Genomic DNA, 23,928 nt, shown 5'->3' on the forward strand with positions numbered 1-23,928 from the left:
ACCTGTTTCTCAATTATCTAAAATTGGAAACATCCTAAACGCCCATCATCAAAGGAAATGCTAAATGAATTAAGAAATATCCATACTATGGACTACTAAGCAGGAGTTTAAAAAATAAAATAGATCTACATGGATACAGATGGGCTGATCTCTAAGACATACTACTGGGTCAACCACTTGTAAACAAATACATGTTTGCTAACAGTATATAAAACCCAACCAAACTGATAACACTGGTCTTTTCCAACTTGGAACTTGAATTGAGAGTGAGAAGCTTAAGGGTTCTTTACCATTATCTGAAATGCTTCAGTATTTTATAGGGTACTATGTGAAGTGCTACTTACATAACTAAAACTAAATTTAAAAAGGAAATAGAAGAATGTTCTTACCTAGATGATTTTGTAGCTCTCTTGTCTGCCCATCTTCAGTTGGAGTAATGAGATCCCATATGAAGCCTTTAATTTTCTCATCTCCTCGGTAGTGAACAAGGCAATAAGCTAAGAGGGCTCGGCAAATTATTTCCACATCGTGCTCATTTAGCTGTCTTTTAAAACGGCCATGAGATAAAATCTCTCTCCATCGGCCCCACCTAGTTAAAAAAAGGTATATTTATATTAATATTGGGTGAAATTCTAGAGAAAACGTAACTCATGGATAAAAGACCTGAAACCTGCAAAAAACACACTTTGTCACTGATAGGATTTACCTATTAAAGTTTTTTCCCCCCACAGAATAAACTGCAGAGTCATGGTATAGTAATTTCTAGTATATTTTATTGAATAATGGATAACAATATTATCCATTTTGTGTTACTGAATATGCAAATCTGAGAACAACAAGGAGTTTGATATTAGCAATACATATATAATATTAAAATTTAAAGATATCTCATCAACTGCTATTAAGTATATGTTAAATATATAAATGCATGGTACTTAAAAAAAAATACATTTTATTAATTCTAACAAGATAAAAAGTGTATTAGAATATAGTATATGTTTCCCGTAAATCTGTACACCAGACTACTAACAGTAAACATTAAAAATAGTATTTTACCCATAAACTAGCAGATTTTTCTCTACTCTAAAGCATTCAGTTCTTCCATAGCCATTCGAACGCTCACAGGGTCTCCGGAGTTTGGGCTTTTCATCTCCTTCACTTTCAGCTTCAGATAATTCAGCCAATTCATCTTTTGTGGCACTGAAGGGTCTTGTTTGTTTCCTAATTCTTGGAGTGTCAATAACCAAGCTGTTCTGTAAAATTTAACAGCTATTACTTGAAGGTCCTTTTATTATTTTGCTTGTAACAGTATTTTTACATTTTTACCTTTCAAACTGTACAAACAATAAAACAATTTTAAAAAGCCAGAACAAAGAAATTACTAACAATTCCACTGACCTACCAAATCAACATAAAATTTTTATATTCCTTTAAAGTCCTTATTACCATTTGTCATAATTTCATGACATTACAATCATAGGATAAAAAAAAATTTGGTATACCGCTTTATTTACTGTATTGTGCTTCTACAACCATAAACTATATTTTAAATTGAATTTATGCATCATAATTTTCTTTACCTAATTAATTCATAATGTAATTTGAATTAATACAAATAGATTGTTTTAAATTTTTAAAATATATAATGCTAAAAAGTAAATCTTTGTAATCTAAGTTTATCCTAAAGATAAGTCCAAAGGAAGTGAAATATCCAGAAACGGAAATATTGGTCAAAGGGCATAATTATTTTATGGATCTAGAATCATATTTCAGTGCTTTCCAAAAGACTTACACTAATATACAACTAGCAAGGTAATAAGCGTATGAACCTCACTATGTTCAATGCAGTTTAATTCATTCAAAACAACTTAAGTTGACAAACTTTTATCTTTATTGAGCAATTTCTCTAAGTTAGGCACTATGTTATGGGCTGGGACTAAGATAGCTTTCTGCTCATGAGAAATTCACATTCTTGAGGCTCAGTTTAACGTGTAAACAAATAAATGCTATTCAGGATGCAATATTTTATAAGATGGGTGCCAAAAAAGTCAGAAAGATTTACAAAGTAGTGATACTAGAAAGAGATCTTCAAGAACGAGAAGTAGTTTGTTTGCTAGGCATCCAAGAAGGACATGGCCTTATAAGTGAAGAAAACAGTAATGGACCTGAAAAGGTATCCTATGTTCAAGTCCTAGAGCAAGAGAGGGTAAACGTTAGCAGGGGAAGCAGGGACCAGACCATGTAGGTTCTGCTGTCCCACAGTAGTATGAACACAGTGCACTGAATTTAAAGGGGTACCTAATGTTAATATGTCTTAATACTGGTGACATTAACCTTCTCTATTAAGTTTTTCCACTGTAAACTTACTAGTTTTCTTTTTGTAATTAATAAATATTTTGGAAGATATACTTTGAAGATATATAAAAATTCTGTTTCTCCTTAAATTCTACACACTAATTTTAGAATTCATCAATGGGGTGGATTAATTGAGATTTTCTATTTCTCTTATTCCTTCTACATTTATTAATTGGCACCTTCTATATAAGAAAGAGCTGACAAGGACCTACTGTATAACACAGGGAACTATACTCAGTATTTTGTAATAAGTTTAAAAGAATCCGAAAAAAAATTATGTATTTATAACAAACACTTTGTTGTATACCTGAAACTAAAACATCATAAATCAACCTACTTCAATAAAAATAATTACTTAATTAAAAAAAAGAAAGAGTTGTCCCTTTCCCTGGTCCCAACTTAAAAAAAAAAACAAACCATAATTGTATTTTCTCTTGAGTAAATTTTCAAGTGTCTTTTGCCCATAATCTTTTAAGATTTTGATTTATTGCTACTTGTGATCAATTTACATTAGTTTCTATATAATAAAAATATTAACTTTCATATATACTTCTGCTACAAATAGTCACCAGTCTGATTGCACTTTTATTTTTCCATTACATAATTTTTAGTCATATATTTGAATATGCTGATTATTTCCTTTGTGGTTTGTTTCTAACTTAGAATGTTTTCCCACCAAATATTTGATAAAATAGAAATCTAGTTTTTCTATTTTTTCATGCTTTGTTTCAAAAATAAATTTTTTATCACAAATTGGAGTTTACCTGGTATAGAGTATGTTATTAAAATGTTCCCCCAATGCTAACTCAAATTCTAATCATGATTATTAAATAAATCCCTTTTTCTCTAATGCTATTTCTTTATTTACATCCTACAATTTGATCTTCTCCTGTTCTTATTCTATTCTTTGCTCTATATACATTTCTCTCAGTATCATGGTTCCTTTATAATATGTTAATATGCTTTTATGTTTTAACATATAGTAAGTAATGCCAGTCTGTCTTCATGGTACTTCTTGTCAGAAAATTATAAAATTTTTAAACAGAGTACAAATTAGAAACCATAACTGCAAAGTATTACATGACTATATGCTTGTATAAGTTTATTTATAAAATCTATAACTCCTTAGGATAATCTATAAGGCCCTATTGATATGAGCCATACCTATCATCTCTGACCTAACCTGTCACCACTCTCACTACCTCCCTACATTCTGACACAATGCCATTTCTATTTCTGGAACACAGTAAGCTTATTTCAAACAATGGCTCACTGCCATCCCCTCTACCTTGAAAGCTTTTATCTCATGTCTTTACACTGTTGGCTCGTTCTCATCATTCAAGTCTCAGCACAGATGTCCCCTCAGAGTGACCTCCCTTGACCACTTTCCCTAATGCTATCTCCACTCCTCCAGGCATTCTCTACCATCTTACCATTTTATTTTCTTCAGTCTCAGAAATTATCTTATATATTTGTTTACTTACTCACCAGAATTTGTAAGCTCTATTGAAGCAGTGGTTCATCTGTCTTGTTCATTTTAGCCCTAATGTGAGAATGGTACTTGGCTCACAGTGTGCTCTAGCTGGATCCAGCACAAATGTACGAGTGTCTGTGCATTACCACTATAATACTTTTGAAAAATCATAAACAAACATCACACTGTAAGTACTGTTCTATTTCTCTCTCTTTCTAAAGTTAACTGTCTTGTCTTAGAGCTCTATGTGAGTACATAGGGATCTACATAATTATTTTTACTTACTGCGTTAGACAGTATAAAAGTACCAATTAGTTTCTAATTTTTTTCTAAAATGAAAAATGTTGCGATGTACATCACTGTACTACATTATCTTGTACATGCGTGATTACTGCTGTAAGACAGATTCCAAAAAGTGGATTTAATATTGTTGAGTATTTATTCTTCCATGGGAATTTTAGATTTTGTCTGGTTATATGAACAAATTATTAACATTTTGATTGGGGCTGCATTTCTATGTTTATTAACTCAACCTACAAATGTTTAAAATATGTAGTTTTTCTTCCCAATTGACAAATCTCACAATTAAGTTTGGTAATTCACTTTACTGAAATCATATACGTCCACTAGGTATTCTCCTAAGTGTTCTAAATCTTTTTTTCTACTACGAAGTAGACTTCCTCTTCCATATATTTTTCTACTGCTGTTAGTACTGATATTTAAGAAGGCTAAATGGCATATTTATCTTCTATCAGTTAATTCACTAATTCATCTATTAATTTTATAGTGGTTTGCAAATTCCATTGACTTTTTAAGGCATATAAACATGTCAATATGAAAATAGTAATATTTTAATAAATATCTCTTTCTAATTTACTTTCTTATAATGTTTCATACAGAATTATACATATTTCCAAAATATATTAAATAATAATTATTATTGGGCAGTGGCATTATTCCTTGTTGTAAAGTTTTACATCTTGTAAGGTTATCTATTAAAATAGATACCATGCATCAATGCTTAATATAAATTTCTTTTAATCATTTAGCAGTTATTTTGGCAGTAGGTAAGGCTCACAAACATTGATTCCTATAAATTATTAGACAGGTAGGTGACTTTTGAAGTGAACAGTTACATTATTATCAGTTCCATGAATTCTGTGCTAGCTTTTTGGCCCTTTCTTCCTTAACTCCAAGGGATGTTATAAAAGAAACAGTTTAAAAATGCCACTTTCTTTATTTTTTTAATTTCATAATATTTACTAAGCATAGCTAGATCTATGTACGTAAGTAGGATTGGATCTTAAATTTTTTATGGTTGTCAGATTTTGAAGATGCCACTTTCTTGACTGCTTTTTATTTCTCCTTTTGTATTTGACTAGATCATCATTAATGGTATCTGACACCAAAATAACAAAAAGAAGGTTAAAAAGCGAAATAAAAGTAATCCATTATTTGAAGACATTTTAAAAATTAAAAAATATATTATAATTTTAAGAACATAAATAACCGCCAAAATTAAACTTTCCCTGTATTACAACCTATCACGACAAATATCAGAAGAATTAAACTGAAGCAGTGCCTGACTCAATGTTATCATTCTACTGCCCTGTATCAATTTATTTATGCAAATAAATTTATTTCAGTAAGTACACAGTTGAACACCTTAAAATATTATAATAATATTACCAAAGTATTCCCAAAGGTAATTTTTTTTAAAGGGAAATAAATACTTACTCTACCACTGATGGCATCTATATCTATTTCTGCCTTTTTCGCCCATTTTTGCCAGAAGTTGGGATCATCTAAGGAAATATCTGTTCGGTTTCCAGATGCCACAAAACTTGCCTGAAATACATAATGGTCGTTTTTCAAAATGTTTTGAAACTTAAGAGGAAAAATCTATCAAAGTATATCTAAAACCTTATCTCTTCACATTTAGTGTGGATAGAATTTGAATTCAGCATATACACACATACACTCAAAGTACGTTTCAAACTACGATGGTCTGAAACACAGCACAGCATCTGCTTAAGGCAAAAGGCTTAATACCAACACAGGCTAGAGTTTTAGGAGCAAAGTTAAAGAAGTTATTATTGTTGTTTGACTTTTAAACTTTCGGTAAGCAGGGATCAAATCTTTTTGGTCAAAAAACCACACAGGATACAAAATTGCATTTTAGAAATACTACACAACAACCCAGCAATCCCACTACTGGGCATATACCCTGAGAAAATCATAATTCAAAAAGAGTCATGTACCACAATGTTCATTGCAGCACTATTTACAATAGCCAGCACATGGAAGCAACCTAAGTGTCCATCGACAGATGAATGGATAAAGATGTGGCACATACATAAAATGGAATATTACTCAGCCACAAAAAGAAACGAAATGGAGTTATTTGTGGTGAGGTGGATGGACCTAGAGTCTGTCATACAGAGTGAAGTAAGTCAGAAAGAGAAAAACAAATACTGTATGCTGACACATATATATGGAATCTAAAAAAAAAAAAAAAAAAAAAAAAAAAAATGGTTCTGAAGAACCTAGGGGCAAGACAGGAATACAGACGCAGACGTAGAGAATGGACTTGAGCACACGGGGAGGAGGAAGGGTAAGCTGGGACGAAGTGAGAGAGTGGCATGGACATATATACACTACCAAATATAAAATAGATAGCTAGTGGGAAGCAGCTGTATAGCACAGGGAGATCAGTCAGTGCTTTGTGACCACCTAGAGGGGTGGGAGGGAGACGCAAGAGGGAGGAGATATGGGGATATATGTATATGTACAGCTGATTCACTTTGTTATAAAGCAGAAACTAACATACCATTGTAAAGCAATTATACTCCAATAAAGATGTTAAAAAAAATCAAAAAAAAAAAAAAAAAAGAAAGGAAATACTACACAAATAGGGACTTCCCAGGTGGTCCAGTGGTTACGACTCCACACTCCCAACGCAGGGGGCCTGGGTTCAATCCATGGTGGGGCAACTAAGATCCCACGTACCTCAACTAAGCTCATGCACTGCAACTACTGAGCCCGCACGCTTTAGAGCCCTCACGTCACAACGAGAGAGCCTGCGTGCTACAATGAAGACCCAGTGCAGCCAAAATAAATAAATTAACTTTTTTTAAAAAAAGAAATACTACATGAATATTAAGAAATTAGGTTACAAGAAGAATTTCAAACCTATGTGCCCTAGACAGTTCATTTTCTGGTATTCTCCTACTTTATTTCCATCCCATTTTTACACAGATATGTCTCCTAAAAAATGCAATACAGAATATGAGAAATACAGAAAAATGAGTCACTGCCTATCTTTATTTTAAAAACTCTTTTCCTTACAAAAAAATACTGCATAAGCATTGTAAAAACTTAAGAAATTACAGAAGAATAAAAGAAAATATAAATGATTTATTTTCTTAAATGTTGCAGAAATTATAAAATCTTTTCATTGGGCCTAACTTTAGATATTACAGTTCAACACTGTGATTCATAAATAACCATTATTTGCAACTTAAGTTCCTAAAAATAGATATGCTGCTTCAAAGAAAAGTTATCAAAGTGCTTTATAAAAATGAAATACACAGCAAAGATATAAAATGATTTAAGAAAAGGGCTTGAAAGATGCATGCTAAACTTGTACAAGGATAAATGGAAGGAGCTTCCAGGTGTCCGCTCCTCTGGTGAGATGGAGTCGGGAGATGCTCTCCTCAGCTCCTTGCCTGGGTGGGGAAGTCAGCCTGTAGGGCCGGCAGAAATCCTCGTTTGAGGGCCCAACCGAGTTCCCCAGTAAGAGTGCTGCAGCTGAGGGGAGCGGCTGCTTGGGACTACCGTTCGGGCGCTGCAGAAAGCCCTCCTGGAATCTGACATGTAATCACTTTGGGACCGTTGGCCAGCTGCTCCTACCTGGCCACATGAAGGCTCAGACTGTTCCAGTCTCTGAACTGAAGAGAACCAATACTATTAGCATATTTCTCACCACCATGAATGCAAGGTATTTCAATGAAGAGTATAAGGAGGACATATACAAATCCCAGACTGGCATGTGCAAGTTCTGAGGAATGGTGGAATAACCCAATGTATCTGGGTGACCTTTGGAGACAGCTGAGACAGAGCTACAACAGGGCAGTGGCTGACACCCAACTCATAGCCCAGTTTCGCCAGCCATGTGGCTGACAAGGTCTTGGTGCTCCAAGCGGCTATCAGGCCTGAGCCTCTGAGGTGGGAGAGCCAAGTTCAGGACACTGGTCCCGCAGAGACCTCCCGGCCCCACGTAATATCAATTGGCGAGAGCTCTCCCAGAGATCTCCATCCCAACGCTAACACCCAGCTCCACTCAATAACCAGCAAGCTCCAGTGCTGGACACCCCATGCCAAACAACTAGCAAGACAGGAACACAACCCCACCCATTAGCAGAGAGGCTGCCTAAAATCATAATAAGGTCACAGACACCCAAAAACACACCACTGGACATGGTCCTGCCCACCAGAAAGACAAGATCCAGCCTCATCCGCCAGAACACAGGTACTAGTCCCATCCACCAGGAAGCCTACATAACCACTGAACCAACCTTAGCCACTGGGGGCAGACACCAAAAACAATGGGAACTACGAACCTGTAGCCTGTGAAAAGGAGACCCCAAACGCGGTAAGTTAAGCAACATGAGAAGACAGAGAAATAAACAGCACATGAAGGAGCAAAGTAAAAACCCACCAGACCAAACAAATGAAGAGGAAATAGGCAGTCTACCTGAAAAAGAATTCAGAGTAATGATAGTAAAGATGATCCAAAGTCTTGGAAATAGAATGGAGAAGATACGAGAAACGTTTAACAAGGACCTAGAAGAACTACAGAGCAAACAATGATGACCAACACAATAAATGAAATTAAAAATTCTCTAGAAGGAATCAAGAGCAGAATAACTGAGGCAGAAGAACGGATAAGTGACCTGGAAGATAAAATAGTGGAAATAACTACCGCAGAGCAGAATAAAGAAAAAAGAGTGAAAAGAATTCAGGACAGTCTCAGAGACCTCTGGGACAACATTAAACGCACCAACATTCGAATTATGGGGGTCCCAGGAGAAGAAGAGAAAAGGGGACTGAGAAAATATTTGAAGAGATTATAGTTGAAAGGTTCCCTAATATGGGAAAGGAAATAGTCAATCAAGTCCAAGCACAGAGTCCCATACGGGATAAATCCAAAGAGAAACACACCAAGACACATATTAATCAAACTATCAAAAATTAAATACAAAGAAAAAATATTAAAAGCAGCAAGGGAAAAGCAACAAACAACATACAAGGGAATCCCCATAAGGTTAACAGCTTATCTTTCAGCAGAAACTCTGCAAGCCAGAAGGGCGTAGCAGGACATACTTAAAGTGATGAAAGGGAAAAACCTACAACTAAGATTACTCTACCCAGCAAGGATCTCATTCAGATTCGAAGGAGAAATTAAAACCTTTACAGACAAGCAAGAATTCAGCACCATGAAACCAGCTTTACAACAAATGCTAAAGGAACTTCTCTAGGCAGGAAACACAAGAGGAGGAAAAGACCTACGATAACAAACCCAAAACAATTAAGAAAATGGTAATAGGAACATATATGTCGATAATTTCCTTAACTATATATGGATTAAATGCTCCAACCAAAAGACAAAGACTGGCTGAATGGATACAAAAACAAGACCCGTATATATGCTATCTACAAAAGACCCACCTAAGACCTAGGGACACATACAGACTGAAAGTGAGGGGATGGAAAAAGATATTCCATGCAAATGGGAATCAAAAGAAAGCTGGAGTAGCAATTCTCTTATCAGACAAAATAGAATTAAAAATAAAGACTATTACATGAGACAAAGAAGGACACTACATAATGATCAAGGGATCAATCCAAGAAGAAGATATAACAATTGTAAATATTTATGTAGCCAATATAGGAGCACCTCAGTACATAAGGCAAATGTTAACAGCCATAAAAGGGGAAATTGACTAACACAATAATAGTAGGGTACTTTTAACACCCCACTTTCACCAATGGACAGATCATCCAAAATGAAAATAAATAAGGAAACACAAGCTTTAAATGATACACTAAACAAGATGGACTTAATTGATAATCAGAGGACATTCCATCCAAAAACAACAGAATACACTTTCTTCTCAAGTGCTCATGGAACATTTTCCAGGATAGATCATATCTTGGGTCACAAATCAAGCCATGGTAAATTTAAGAAAACTGAAATCGTATCAAGTATCTTTTCCGACCACAACGGTATAAGACTAGATAACAATTACAGGAAAAAAACTGTAAAAAACACAAACCCATAGAGGCTAAACAATACACTACTAAATAACCAAGAGATCACTGAAGAAATCAAAGAGGAAATCAAAAAATACCTAGAAACAAATGACAATGAAAACACGATGACCCAAAACCTACGGGATGCAGCAAAAGCAATTCTAAGAGGGAAGTTTATAGCAATACAATCCTATGTCAAGAAACAAGAAACATCTCAAATAAAAAAACCAAACCTTATACCTAGAGCAATTAGAGAAAGAAGAGCAAAAAACCCCCAAAGTTTGCAGAAGGAAAGAAATCATAAAGATCAGATCAGAAATAAATGAAAAAGAAATGAAGGAAATGATAGTAAACATCAATAAAAGTAAAAGCTACTTCTTTGAGAAGATAAACAAAATTGATAAACCATTAGCCAGACTCATCAAGAAAAAAAGGGAGAAGACTCAAATCAATAGAATTAGAAATGAAAAAGGAGAAGTAACAACTGACACTGCTGAAATACAAAGGATCATGAGAGATTACTACAAGTAACTGTATGCCAATAAAATGGACAACCGGGAAGAAATGGACAAATTCTTAGAAAAGCACAACCTTCTGAGACTGAACCAGGAAGAAATAGGAAATATAAACAGACCAATCACAAGCATTGAAATTGAGACTAAGATTAAAAATCTTCCAACAAACAAAAGCCCAGGACCAGATGGCTTCACAGGTGAATTCTATCAAACATTAAGAGAAAAGTTAACACCTATCCTTCTCAAACTCTTCAAAAATATAGCAGAGGGAGGAACACTCCCAAACTCATTCTACGAGGTCACCATCACCCTGATACCAAAACCAGACAAAGATGTCACAAAGAAAGAAAACTACAGGCCAATATCACTGATGAACATAGATGCCAAAATCTCAACAAAATATTAGCAAACAGAATCCAGCAGCACATTAAAAGGATCATACACCCTGATCAAGTGGGGTTTATCCCAGGAATGTAAGGATTCATCAATATACGCAAATCAATCAATGTGATAAACCATATTAACAAACTGAAGGAGAAAAACCATATGATCATCTCAATAGATGCAGAAAAAGCTTTTGACAAAATTCAACACCCATTCATGATAAAAACCATCCAGAAAATAGGCATAGAGGCAATTTACCTCAACATAATAAAGGCCACGTATGACAAACCCACAGCCAACACTGTTCTCAATGGCGAAAAACTGAAACCATTTCCACTAAGATCAGGAACAAGACAAGGTTACCCACTCTCACCACTATTATTCAACATAGTTTTGGAAGTTTTAGCCACAGCAATCAGAGAAGAAAAAGAAATAAAAGGAATCCAAATTGGAAAAGAAGTAAAAAAGTGTCACTGTTTGCAGATGACATGATACTATACATAGAGGATCCTAAAGACGCTACCACAAAACTACTAGAGCTAATCAATTTGGTAAAGTAGCAGGATACAAAATTAATGCACAGAAATCTCTTGCATTCCTATACACTAGTGATGAAAAATCAGAAAGAGAAATTAAGGAAACACTCCCATTTACCATTGCAACAAAAAGAATAAAATACCTCTGAATAAACCTATGTAAGGAGACAAAAGACCTGTATGCAGAAAACTATAAGACACTGATGAAAGAAATTAAAGATGATACAAACAGATGGAGAGATATACCATGTTCTTGGATTGGAAGAATCAATATTGTGAAAATGACTCTACTACCCAAAGCAATCTACAGATTCAATACAATCCCTATCAAACTACCAATGGCATTTTTCACAGCACTAGAACAAAAAATTTCACAATTTGTATGGAAACACAAAAGACCCCGAACAGCCAAAGCAATCTTGAGAAAGAGAAACAGAGCAGGAGGAATCAGGCTCCCAGACTTCAGACTATACTACAAAGCTACAGTAATCAAGACAGTATGGTACTGGCACAAAAACAGAAATATAGATCAATGGAACAGGATAGAAAGCCCAGAGATAAACCCACGCACATATGGTCACCTTATCTTTGATAAAGGAGGCAAGAATATACAATGGAGGAAAGATATCCTGTTCCTTAAGTGGTGTTGGGAAAACTGGACAGCTACATGTAAAAGAAAGAAATTAGAACACTACCTAACACCATACACAAAAATAAACTCAAAATGGATTAAAGACCTAAATGTAAAGCCAGACACTATAAAACTCTTAGAGGAAAACATAGGCAGAACACTCTATGACATACATCACAGCAAGATCCTTTTTGATTCACCTCCTAGAGAAAGGGAAATAAAAACAAAAACAAACAAATGGGACCTAGTGAAACTTAAAAATTTTGCACAGCAAAGGAAACCATAAACAAGATGAAAAGACAACCCTCAGAATGGGAGAAAATATTTGCAAACGAAGCAACTGACAAAGGATTAATCTCCAAAATATACAAGCAGCTCATGCAGCTCAACATCAAAAAAACAAAACACCCAATCCAAAAATGGGCAGAAGACCTAAATAGACATTTCTCCAATGAAGATACACAGATTGCCAACAAACACATGAAAGGATGGTCAGTATCACTAATCATTAGAGAAATGCAACAATGAGTTATCACCTCACACGGGTCAGAATGGCCATCATCAAAAATTCTACAAACAATAAATGCTGGAGAGGGTGTGGAGGAAAGGGAACCCTCTTGCACTGTTGGTGGGAATGTAAACTGATACAGCCACTATGGAGAAAAGTATGTAGGTTCCTTAATAAACTAAAAATAGAACTACCATACAACCCAGCAATCCCACTACTGGGCATATACCCTGAGAAAACCATCATTCAAAAAGAGTCATGAACCAAAATGTTCATTGCAGCTCTATTTACAATAGCCAGGACATGGAAGCAACCTAAATGTCCATTATCGGATGAATGGATAAAGAAGATGTGGCACATATATACAATGGAATATTACTCAGCCATAAAAAGAAACAAAATTGAATTATTTGTAGTGAGGTGGATGGACCCAGAGTCTGTCATACAGAGTGAAGTAAGTCAGAAAGAGAAAAACAAATACCGTACGCTAACACATATATATGGGATCTAAAAAAAAAAGGTTCTGAAGAACCTAGGGGCAGGACAAGAATAAAGACGCAGATGTAGAGAATGGACTTGAGGACACGGGGCGGGAGAAGGGTAAGCTGGGACGAAGTGAGAGAATGGCATGGACATATATACACTACCAAATGTAGAATGGATGGCTGGTGGGAAGCAGGTGCATATCACAGGGAGATCAGCTCCATGCTTTGTGACCACCTAGAGGGGTGGGATAGGGAGGGTGGGAGGGAGACACAAGAAGGAGGGGATATGGGGATATGTGTACACGTATGGTTGATTCACTTTGTTATACAGCAGAAGCTAAGGCACCATTGTAGAGCAATTATACTCCAATAAAGATGTTGAAAAAAAAAAAGAATAAATGGAAGAATATGGCCACATAAAATGATTTTCAAAGGAGACTATAATTAGTGAATGGCTGTAGGATAATGCCTAATTATCTGGGATATAATGAAATGATAAAAATCTTCATTAAAGAACCCATTTCGATGGAACTTTAAAATAAAGAAAATTACACATAGGAAAGGTAATAAAACTATTACAAGCAAAGAAGCCATTTATGACATTCAAGATAACTGAAAATTTTAACACTGGGAAATTGATGATATCAGGAACTAGTGTTGGGAATTCCCTGGCGGTCCTGTGGTTAGGACTCTGCACTCTCACTGCCAAGGGTGTGGGTTCAATCACTGGTCGGGGAACTAAGATCCCACAAGCCGCCTGGTGCGGCCAAAAGAAGAAAAAAAAGGAATTAGTGTTAATTTTATGTTAAAACGTGATTAATAGTATCATGGTTGTGTTAAAGAAATCTTTATCTTTAGAGGTACAGATGGAAACATTTATAGAAGTGATGATACTGTGTCTGGGGTTTGCTTTAAATTAATATGATATGCAAACTATTATATGTAGAATGGATAAACAGCAAGGTTCTACTGTATAGCACAGGGAACTATATTCAATATCACATAATAAACCAAACTGGAAAAGGACATGTGTGTGTATATATATATATATATATATATATATATATATATATGTATAACTGAATTACATTACTGTACAGCAGAAATTAACACAACGTTGTAAACCAACTATACTTCAATAAAATAAATTTTAAAAAATAAAAGGTAAAATAATATGAAAGATGGGTAGGGTGGTGATGAAAGTTTAGTATGAGTAAATAATTGTTGAAGCTGGGTGATAAATACACAGCTCTCATTATACTATTCTATTTTTGTAGTTTGAATGTTTATAAAACATCTAAAAAATTAGTAGGACAGGACTTCCCTGGCGATCCAGTGTTTAAGACTCTGTGCTTCCACTTCAGGGGGAGCGGGTCTGATGCTTGGTCAGGGAACTAAGATCCCACATGCCACGCGGTACGGCAAAAATAAACAAACAAGCAAACAAATAAATAAATAATAAAATAAAAAATGAGAAGGAAAAAAACTAAAATCCTAAATGCTTCTTGCTGAACTTTGCCATGTCTGTTCATGACATTGTTTACCAAGTAGTATTCATTCCATCAAACATTCTTTTGAGACTGGGTTATTAAGATGCTTGTTTGTAGGAAGTATTTAACTATTATAAATATTTAAAAATATGCATTTTTCTGGCATATTTACGAAACAAGTCACAGAAATAAATGCTTTAACAAAATGAATTTAAATTCCTTTTTTTTGTTTGTTTTAAACTATAGCTTTATTATTATGAAACTACTAAAAAAAGCAATTTTTTATTTCTTTGAAATGATGAGTGTGGTAGGCTGAATAATGGCTTGCAAAGATATTTAGGTCTTAATTCCTGGAACCTTGTGAATCTTAGTTTATATGGCAAAAGAGCCTTGGCAGACGTGCTTAAGTTAAGGATCCTGAAATGGGGAGATTAGACTATATTATCAAGGCAGGCCCTAAATTCAATCACAACTGTCCTGAATGCAAGAGGAAAGAAGAGGAGATTTCACCACAGAACAGGAAAAGGCTGTGTGACAAGAGAAGCTGAGACTGGAATAATGTGGTCACGACCAAGAAATGTAGGCACTCTTAAAAGCTGGAAGACATAAGAAACTGATCCTCTCCTAAAGCCTCCAGAAGAAATCAGCCCTGCTGACATCTTAATTTTAGCCCTGTAAGACTCATTTTGGGGTTCTGGCACTCAGAACTATAAAAGAATAAATCTGTGTTGTTTTAAGCCACTAAATTTGTGGTAATTTGTTACAGTGGCAACAGAAAATAATACAGTGAGATACCTCTTAATGACAAACCACATATTCTAAAAACTCATAATCAAGTTAAAAGAGTAAAGGTTAACTAGTTTGATAAAATGAAAAGTAGACAGCCATCATCTCCTGCATAGAAGTATATGATGACAATTCATCAACATGGTATGAATATGGGTAACAGACATCTTAACTAAACCCAAGTAATTCCAAATCTACGAGGGGCCTTCATTTTGTTAATTCACAAAGGAATTTCTCCTAATTGATGACAAACAATATCCACATTTTCAAATCTTCATTAATATAAGCTCATGAATTTTCAGGAACAATGGAAAGTTCACTGAAGTTCACAGGGTTTTATTTTGTCCTACAGTTTCATTGATACATGCCTCTTGAGAAGCCATTAAATATGAAAAGTCACTAAAAGGAAATAATTAGATTTTTGAAACACACTACTTTATGGTTGCTTATCTTAAAAAAAAGTTCTATGTTACAGTAGATAATCAGTTTTGTGCTGCTACCTTGTAATTGTTGATAATTAAGATAACTTGCCCAGAAGAAACTATACTTCACAATTAAATGGCTTTTAAAATATATATTCACAAAAACTAAAAATAGAACTACCATACGACCCAGCAATCCCACTACTGGGCACATACCCTGGGAAAACCATAATTCAAAAAGAGTCATGAACCAAAATGTTCATTGCAGCTCTATTTACACTAGCCAGGACATGGAAGCAACCTAAATGTCCATTATCTGATGAATGGATAAAGATGTGGCACATGAAATATTACTCAGCCATAAAAAGAAACGAAATGGAGTTATTTGTAGTGAGGTGGATGGAGATAGAGTCTGTCATACAGAGTGAAGTAAGTCAGAAAGAGAAAAACAAATACAGTATGCTAACACATATATACGGAATCTAAGGGAAAAAAAAAAAAAAGGTCATGAAGAACCTAGTGGCAAGACGGGAATAAAGACACAGACCTACTAGAGAATGGACTCGAGGATATGGGGAGGGGGAGGGGTAAGATGTGACAAAGTGAGAGAGTGGCATGGACATATAAACACTACCAAACGTAAAATAGATAGCTAGTGGGAAGCAACCGCATAGCACAGGGAGATCAGCTCAGTGCTTTGTGGCCACCTAGAGGGGTGGGATAGGGAGGGTGGGAGGGAGGGAGATGCAAGAGGGAAGAGATATGGGAACATATGTATATGTATAACTGATTCACTTTGTTATAAAGCAGAAAGTAACACACCATTGTAAAGCAATTATACTCCAATAAAGATGTTAAAAAAATATATATATATATTCATTATAAGAAAAATGATAAATTTATTTTTCAATCTTAAAAATTTTTAATATTTGTAAATAATTCCAGATGCTCTTGTTAACTGGCATATAACCTACTTTCAAGATGACATATAAAATTCTCAAAGTTTTTTTTTTGGGGGGGGGTCGCACTGCACAGCACGCGGGATCCTAGTTTCCCCTGCAGTGGAAGCAAGGAGGCTTAACCACTGGACCTCCAGGGAAGTCCCTCTCAAGGTTTCTAACAATGGATTAATGCCTACAGAAATGAAATGCCTGTTGTAGGAGATTCCATCAAGTACCGGTTTACTGCCTACTTTCAACTGTTAAGTCTTAATATCTCAGTTTCCCTCAAAATATTTTTCTTAACATGTATTCCTTTAATCATTAAATTCCTTTATTATTTGCAAGGGAAGTTTTAAATGGTGAAGTCTATCTTCCTATATGAGAAAGTAGCAGAAGATCTTAGGTGCCAAAGAAGGGCCCTTATAAGTAAGCAATCCAACTGAAGCTTGATTTAGACCGCTTTGTTTTCTTTTTGTGAATTAAGCAACTCAAAGCCTTTTGTTCCACACCAAATTTAACAGCAGACCAGAAACTTTTCTGTTTCTAGGATCCACCTAACTGCCCTTATGAAAATCTCTCAAAACAAGATTTACGTGATATAACCACTTGTAAATGAGGTTACCAATAATGAGTTAGTCGATGGATATATTTACTAACTCTAATTAGTCTTATTATGCACCCTGGTCCATAAATGTAGCTTCTTATCGAAAGCTCTTTGATAATTACATAGAAACATGGACTGGAATTACATTTACCAAAACCACTGAAAATAACTGCTCAGCTGAAGTTTCTGGACATTCCAAGGAAAAGCAAAACATAGCATCAACTTTATTCCTTTGGTGCCACTATATAGTAGTGCCATATTCCACTAATATGCCAAATGCCCACCATGTAGTGGCAGTCCCCCACAATTCTGGAAATGAAAAAATTATAATACAAGTACAGGTTTATGTGGTACCTCCTTCAGCTATTGCGGTACCTTTTCAGTAAGCTCTCTTTTCAAATGCAACAATTACTCCCTGGTTTGAGGGTTTAAAATAGATAGTTAAGTGCTTAAGTATTTCACATTCTTAGAGTATAGCTGATTATGATTAGAGCATACCTGAGTAAAATAATACTCACATAGCACTTTATAGTAAAGTAGGAAAGGTCAAGCATGATTATTATGCTCTCCTCGTTCAGGACAAGAAAGACTCATAAAGGTTAAGTTAACTGTCCAAGGTAACTAAGCTTATGAGTCAGAATTCAAAACCTGAAGTTCTGACTTCCCATGATTATTATCATTAACATTGTAAATGAGGATATGCCTTAATTAAAAAAAAAACCAAAAAACGAATAAAACTTCAAGGAGAATATCCCTATACTTGGCCTAATCAACAAAGGTGATTTCTGTGACTAATACCTTTTGGTTAAATTAAATTTCAGATAATTTCAGGCATGAGGGGAAAAGTATCTGTACATAGTGTGTTGACAACTTGAGTAAGACCAAGGAATCCAAAGGAAACAAGATTTCTCAGGAAAGAAGATAGAGCCTGGGTGTATCTACCCAATCGTGCCTAGTTTTAGTTCTCAACCTTATACTTTACTTCTGCAGTATTCCTTTTGTTTCCACAATACTACTTTCTTCTGCTTTTTTCTTTATTAACTCCCAAATCTGTATCTAGCCAACTCTCCTGGACATCTCCACTTGGATGCCCTGTAAATGCCACAAATATAACAGCTCCAATAGTTTATTTTCTCCATATATACTTCCTTCTTCTGCATTCTCTATCTTACTTAATGACACCATGACCCTCCTAGCTACTTGGGCCAGAAATCTATCTTCAAGTTATTTTTGACTCCTCCTTCCACAAATTTCTAACTGGTCATCAATTCCTGTTAATTCAAGTCGGTCTCCAGTGCCCTGGTTTGCCCATCGCCACAGCCTATAGAAGCCTCTTATCTGGTCTCTATGCCTCTAGTCTTTCTCATTTCAATCTCATTCTCTACACTGCTGCCAGAGTTAAATTTCTAAACCAGAACACATTATGCCCAATTTCTGCTTGAAGGGATTTCAAAGCTTTTTAACTGCCTCAGGATCAAGTTCAAATTCCTCACAATGGAATTTTTTTGAGCCCTTCACAATTTGGGTCCAACCTCCCTAACCTTCATATTCATCTCCATTTAATTTACACTGTGCATCCATACACGCCTACGCCATAGTTCTTGCAATCTTCCTTGTACGTTAGTAACATGTAATTCATTTATGTGGCTTTCTCTTTTTGTAACACAACGAAATTCAAACTTCCTTCAACACTCAGCTCAAACGTTATCTTCTCTGAAAAGGCTTTCTTGATTTGCTGTTCTCCCATTTTACGCAGAATTAACACCTTCTTCTTTACTTTTTTCAGCAACTAGAATCCTTTCATTTTAGTGTTCCCAACACTTAGTAAAGTACCTAACACAAGATTACATTAATTTCCTGAATGAATGCAAGAAAAAATTTTCAGATGAAGATTGGTATCATTACTTTTGGTGTAGCACCTGGACTACCTGCTATATACTACAGTGCTCTCCATAAAGATGAAGAAAGACTTCTGGGTTGGAAGTGGAGAGGGGATGAATGAAGAAAATGTAGAAAGGAAGTAAAGTGGAAAGGAGAAAACCTGTATGAATCAGTGCAGGTGGGACAGAATACTGCAATAAAAAACTCTTCAGATGAATGCAAGATATAGGTTTACTATGTCTCTATTGGGGGTTGGGGGGAAGAACATACAGGCAGTTAGTAAACTTTTAAAATGTTTTCCCCAAATAGGGGTGATACAGTTATTAATATTTCTTTTCAAGACACAAATTTCATTTTATCCTCCCCAAACTTGATTTAAATATTTAAAATTAAACTAGAAATCCTTTCTCTCCTTGAAGTACTTTAAATTAATATAAGTTAATATACGATGATTTAACCTCCTACACTATATTACTTATATTTTGCTCTGACTTTGGCATATACGTTCTTTTTTTTAAAAAATTTATTTATTTATTTATTTTTGGCTGTGTTGGGTCTTCGTTGCTGTGCCCGGGCTTTCTCTAGTTGCGGTGAGCGGGGGCTACTCTTTGTTGTGGTGCGCGGGCTTCTCATTGCTGTGGCTTCTCTTGTTGTGGAGCATGGGCTCTAGGCACGCGGACTTCAGTAGTTGTGGCACGTGGGCTCAGTAGTTGTGGCTTGCGGGCTCTAGAGCTCAGACTCAGTAGTTCTGGCACACGGGCTTAGTTCCTCCGCGGCATGTGGGATCTTCCCGGGCCAGGGCTCGGACCCGTGTCCCTTGCATTGGTAGGCAGATTCTTAACCACTGCACCACCAGGGAAGTCTGGCATATATATTCTTTGATTTCTAAATTTGACTTCAAATGTTCTACTCTGATGAATACTTAGAACCACTTCTAGTTATTACTCCTACTCCATTTCACTAGCATCAGAAGAGTACATGTGAAATTTGATGTGAGAGATCAGAAATAAATGAAGGAAAAGAATATATTACCTACTTCTTTTGAGTAATTCAGTTTATTTAAACATTAAGTAGATGCTCCTCAAATAATTAGTAGAGTAAGAGACAGTTGAATTTTTTTAGGAGAGAACATTACAGGTTTGTTTTTTTTTTTTTATAAAATATCACTCACTGTTACCTTGGCAAATGTTGACCCACGTCCTTCTGATTCAATTGTAATGGTTTTTGTACGACGTAGTAAAATCTGATCAATATCTTCTTCACAGAATTTAGAGCCTTCATCTTCTTCTTCCATAATGGCACCATAAGCACCTCTTCGAAGCAGATCTTCTATTTCCTTTTTGGAAAGCTGTTGAATCTAAAGAGACAAAATTTTGGTAATAGTTTTTTCAAGTTCATAAAATGAGAAAGTATCCCTAAAGAATGTTAAAGAACACAGAAGTCATGTTTAAATTGCATTTGGGGCTTGGGATGTACCTGAGAGAATTCTCTAAAAGAACATATTGAGGTTGTTGACTCTTTACTATCTTTAAAGTAAGATTTGCCATTTGCCTAAAATAACTCCAGTTAAAACAAAACCTCTGGGGCAGGTAACCTCTCAAGGTTCTTTTTAGTACTAGGATTCTAGAGGTGTTATAAGCACAAGATATAAATAAGATTTTGAGGGGGAAAAATGCCAAAAACATCATTTATAGCAAGAGAAAGCCAACGCTAACAGTTTGGCCCTGAAAACACAACTTGAAAAATGTTAATAGAAAAAATGCAGAAAAACACAAATTCTGCTTTGCTGTGCCATGATACAAATGTCCTGAAAGGAAGAATTTCTACTTGAAAACACATTCTTAGAATTCACAAGCATTGACGCTATATAGACAGAACAGGTTCCAAAAGTACTAACTATTCTGACATTCCTCCTTACATAAAGGTATCTATCTACTGTTTAGTAATGGATCAAAATTAAATAATATGCTATCTGACGTTTAAACTAAATGTAAACAAAAACAGGAAAACTCCAGGTGAAGAAGAAAATATACGTACACCACCAACATTACTTTCTCTTCCACTCATGCTCTGTAATACAGCCTTATCTAGACCCAGTTTCAGACTGGCTCGGTCAAACATCTCTCTTTCATATGAGTTACGAGTTACTAGTCGGTAGACTTTAACTGCCTTATTCTGACCGATTCTGTGGCAACGAGCTTGGGCCTATAAAAAATGAGAAGTTATAGATTAATTTATAAAATAGCACAAAGGCATTACGCATTAAACCATCTTGATGGAATATAAAAGTATGTGCAAGAATTTTTATACACTCTTGCTACTGAATTACATATAACCTTTCTCTGGAAATGAAGGTAGAACTTACTAAAATGAGACATGATTCCACAATCAGCAATAAATTAAAATTTCAACATATTTCAGGGACTATAAATCCATAAAGAAATACTGTTTTTTAAAGAGGGTGTCATCAGCATAATTCTAGACAGGAACATAAACTCTGTGAACAGACTTTTTTTAGCCTCTGGCTTTAAACTTAAAATCTAATGCTAAGTTTCTACTTTTTTTCCTACTACATTATCAACAATCTTTTCAATATATTTTACTTAAGCTGGGTAATTCTGAGGGGAGTAAACACCTAAGGTGAACAGCTCTGGAGGCCTAAATTTTATTTAAACAAAGAAAGAACTAGTTATCTAATATGCAGACATGTCGGAAGTAGAGACATCAGAGATTACATAAGAGCTTCGCATTTTATCTCGGGTTCCTAAACTTAAAACTTGTCTGATAAATTTTGAACCAGATTATAAACATGAGAGGTTAAAACATTATCTTTTATTAAGCCAGGTATATTCTCAAGAATAATATCAATCAATTACAGTACTACTGAGACTATCATGAACAATAAAAGAAGAATTTCTCCAATACTTTGTTCTCTTCTCATATCCTTCCTAGATACACATTTTCTGTAAACACTGACTCACTCTACTCACTAATTAATATTCCTATGTTCCAACGAAGTTCAAGTACAGTCTTAATTTATATGTATACATTAATTTTCTACAGCATTTCATAAAAAGGCAATTATGTCTCAATTCCATGCATATTATATTATGTAATGATTAAGAAGAGGATATCAGGATAAGCTAGTACTTATTTTTAAGGCAGTAAAATAAGTTATTCTTAAAGTGTATAGACCTTTTCTCAAATCTACATGATATACTTTGAACAATACTGTACTTGAGTAGGTAAACCTTTTCTAGAAGTATGATACGTAACCTAAATAAGTATTTTTTATTTTATTGTCATTAAATTAAAATAAAAATAATTTCACCTATTTTATTTGGCATAGATATTTCTTAGGGAAACATACATGTTAGTTTGTCCATATAAAAATAAAACAGGTGGATTATCAAAGATAGCTATGGGAATTTAAACAAAAATTCTCTTAGCCAAGGAATTTGTTTACCTGAAGGTCGTTTTGAGGATTCCAATCAGAATCAAAAATTATACATGTATCAGCTGCAGTTAAGTTGATGCCCAACCCACCAGCTCGGGTACACAGAAGAAAGACAAATCGATCTGAATCAGGTTTACTAAATCGATCTATAGCAGCTTGTCGAAGATTCCCCCTGACTCTTCCATCAATTCGCTCATATAAATATCTATCAAATGAAATGCAATAAATTTAGATAGATGAGTATAATGAAAATGAAGGCATTCTATCAAATGTGACAGACACATATCTGTTTTCCTGCAACATTATGTTTACTACAAAATTAAGAAGTGATATTACCCCAACTAGTTTCTATGGTTTTATTCTTCTCAGTGTTGGTGCTAAGTAGGAAACACAAAGTTACAGAATCTCTGCATTGCTGGATTTATAGGTAAAATACCTTTACAATTAATATACTTTACTGATCTCATTGTAACAAATGGCTTTTTTTTTTTTTTTGGCAAGAAGCAAAGACTTTCATAAAACTCAATATAAGAAGCTTAAAAACATTTCTCTCTACCTCAATCATGCTATTCTCTCAACTGATATACTTGCTTGTAAACTATAATTTATTAAGGGCAAACTATAATGCTAATACTTTATAGTCATCACTGCCAAGCAATTGAATTTTAACTTCTTGTATCCTTCCTCATTTAACATCAATAAAAATAAAATACATAAAAATTTAGGAACTAGAAGAGGAATACACATGACACTTGCCACACCTCTTCTGGTTCAAGACACTTCTTTCCACCTGTAATTTACTAGTCTCAGCAGCAGCTCCACTGTTATCTCTAGTACCTGTGAAACGGGGGTGTGACTTCTAATAATGTTACTTTTGACATTAAAGAAATCTGAGGTTTTCCATGAAATTCATCATAAGTCAAATTTATCTTTAGCTTACAAAGTTCTTCGTGTAAAGACATCAAGAAAATGCAAGAATGGCTATTTTAGGAATACTGCAATTTAATCTCCTTCTACTTACGTGGTATAAAACTGAGAATAATACACATTTTGGAATAAGACTAAATGAAAGGAACACTGACACTAAAATGGAACTAAAAACAAAATGAAAAATAAAAATGAACTACAAAATCTCTGATAATAT

At 34.8% G+C, this 23,928-nt stretch overlaps 1 protein-coding gene across 17 annotated transcripts in view; it reads right to left on the reverse strand.

Moving 5' to 3' along the window:
* Positions 1–23,928, reverse strand: part of CHD9 (chromodomain helicase DNA binding protein 9) — a 244,201-nt gene that overhangs the window by 51,618 nt on the left and 168,655 nt on the right. For all 17 annotated transcript variants that reach the window (XM_068529053.1, XM_068529054.1, XM_068529051.1 and 14 more), the window contains 6 exons: positions 22,794–22,989; positions 21,365–21,532; positions 20,505–20,684; positions 5,567–5,677; positions 1,057–1,253; positions 390–589 (listed from right to left, as the gene is read on the reverse strand). In XM_068529053.1, coding sequence (XP_068385154.1) covers positions 390–589; positions 1,057–1,253; positions 5,567–5,677; positions 20,505–20,684; positions 21,365–21,532; positions 22,794–22,989 — 1,052 coding nt within the window. The remainder of the gene's footprint in view (positions 1–389; positions 590–1,056; positions 1,254–5,566; positions 5,678–20,504; positions 20,685–21,364; positions 21,533–22,793; positions 22,990–23,928) is intronic.

This window comes from Eschrichtius robustus, chromosome 19 (genome assembly GCF_028021215.1).
Source record: "Eschrichtius robustus isolate mEscRob2 chromosome 19, mEscRob2.pri, whole genome shotgun sequence".
Taxonomy (NCBI): domain Eukaryota; kingdom Metazoa; phylum Chordata; class Mammalia; order Artiodactyla; family Eschrichtiidae; genus Eschrichtius; species Eschrichtius robustus.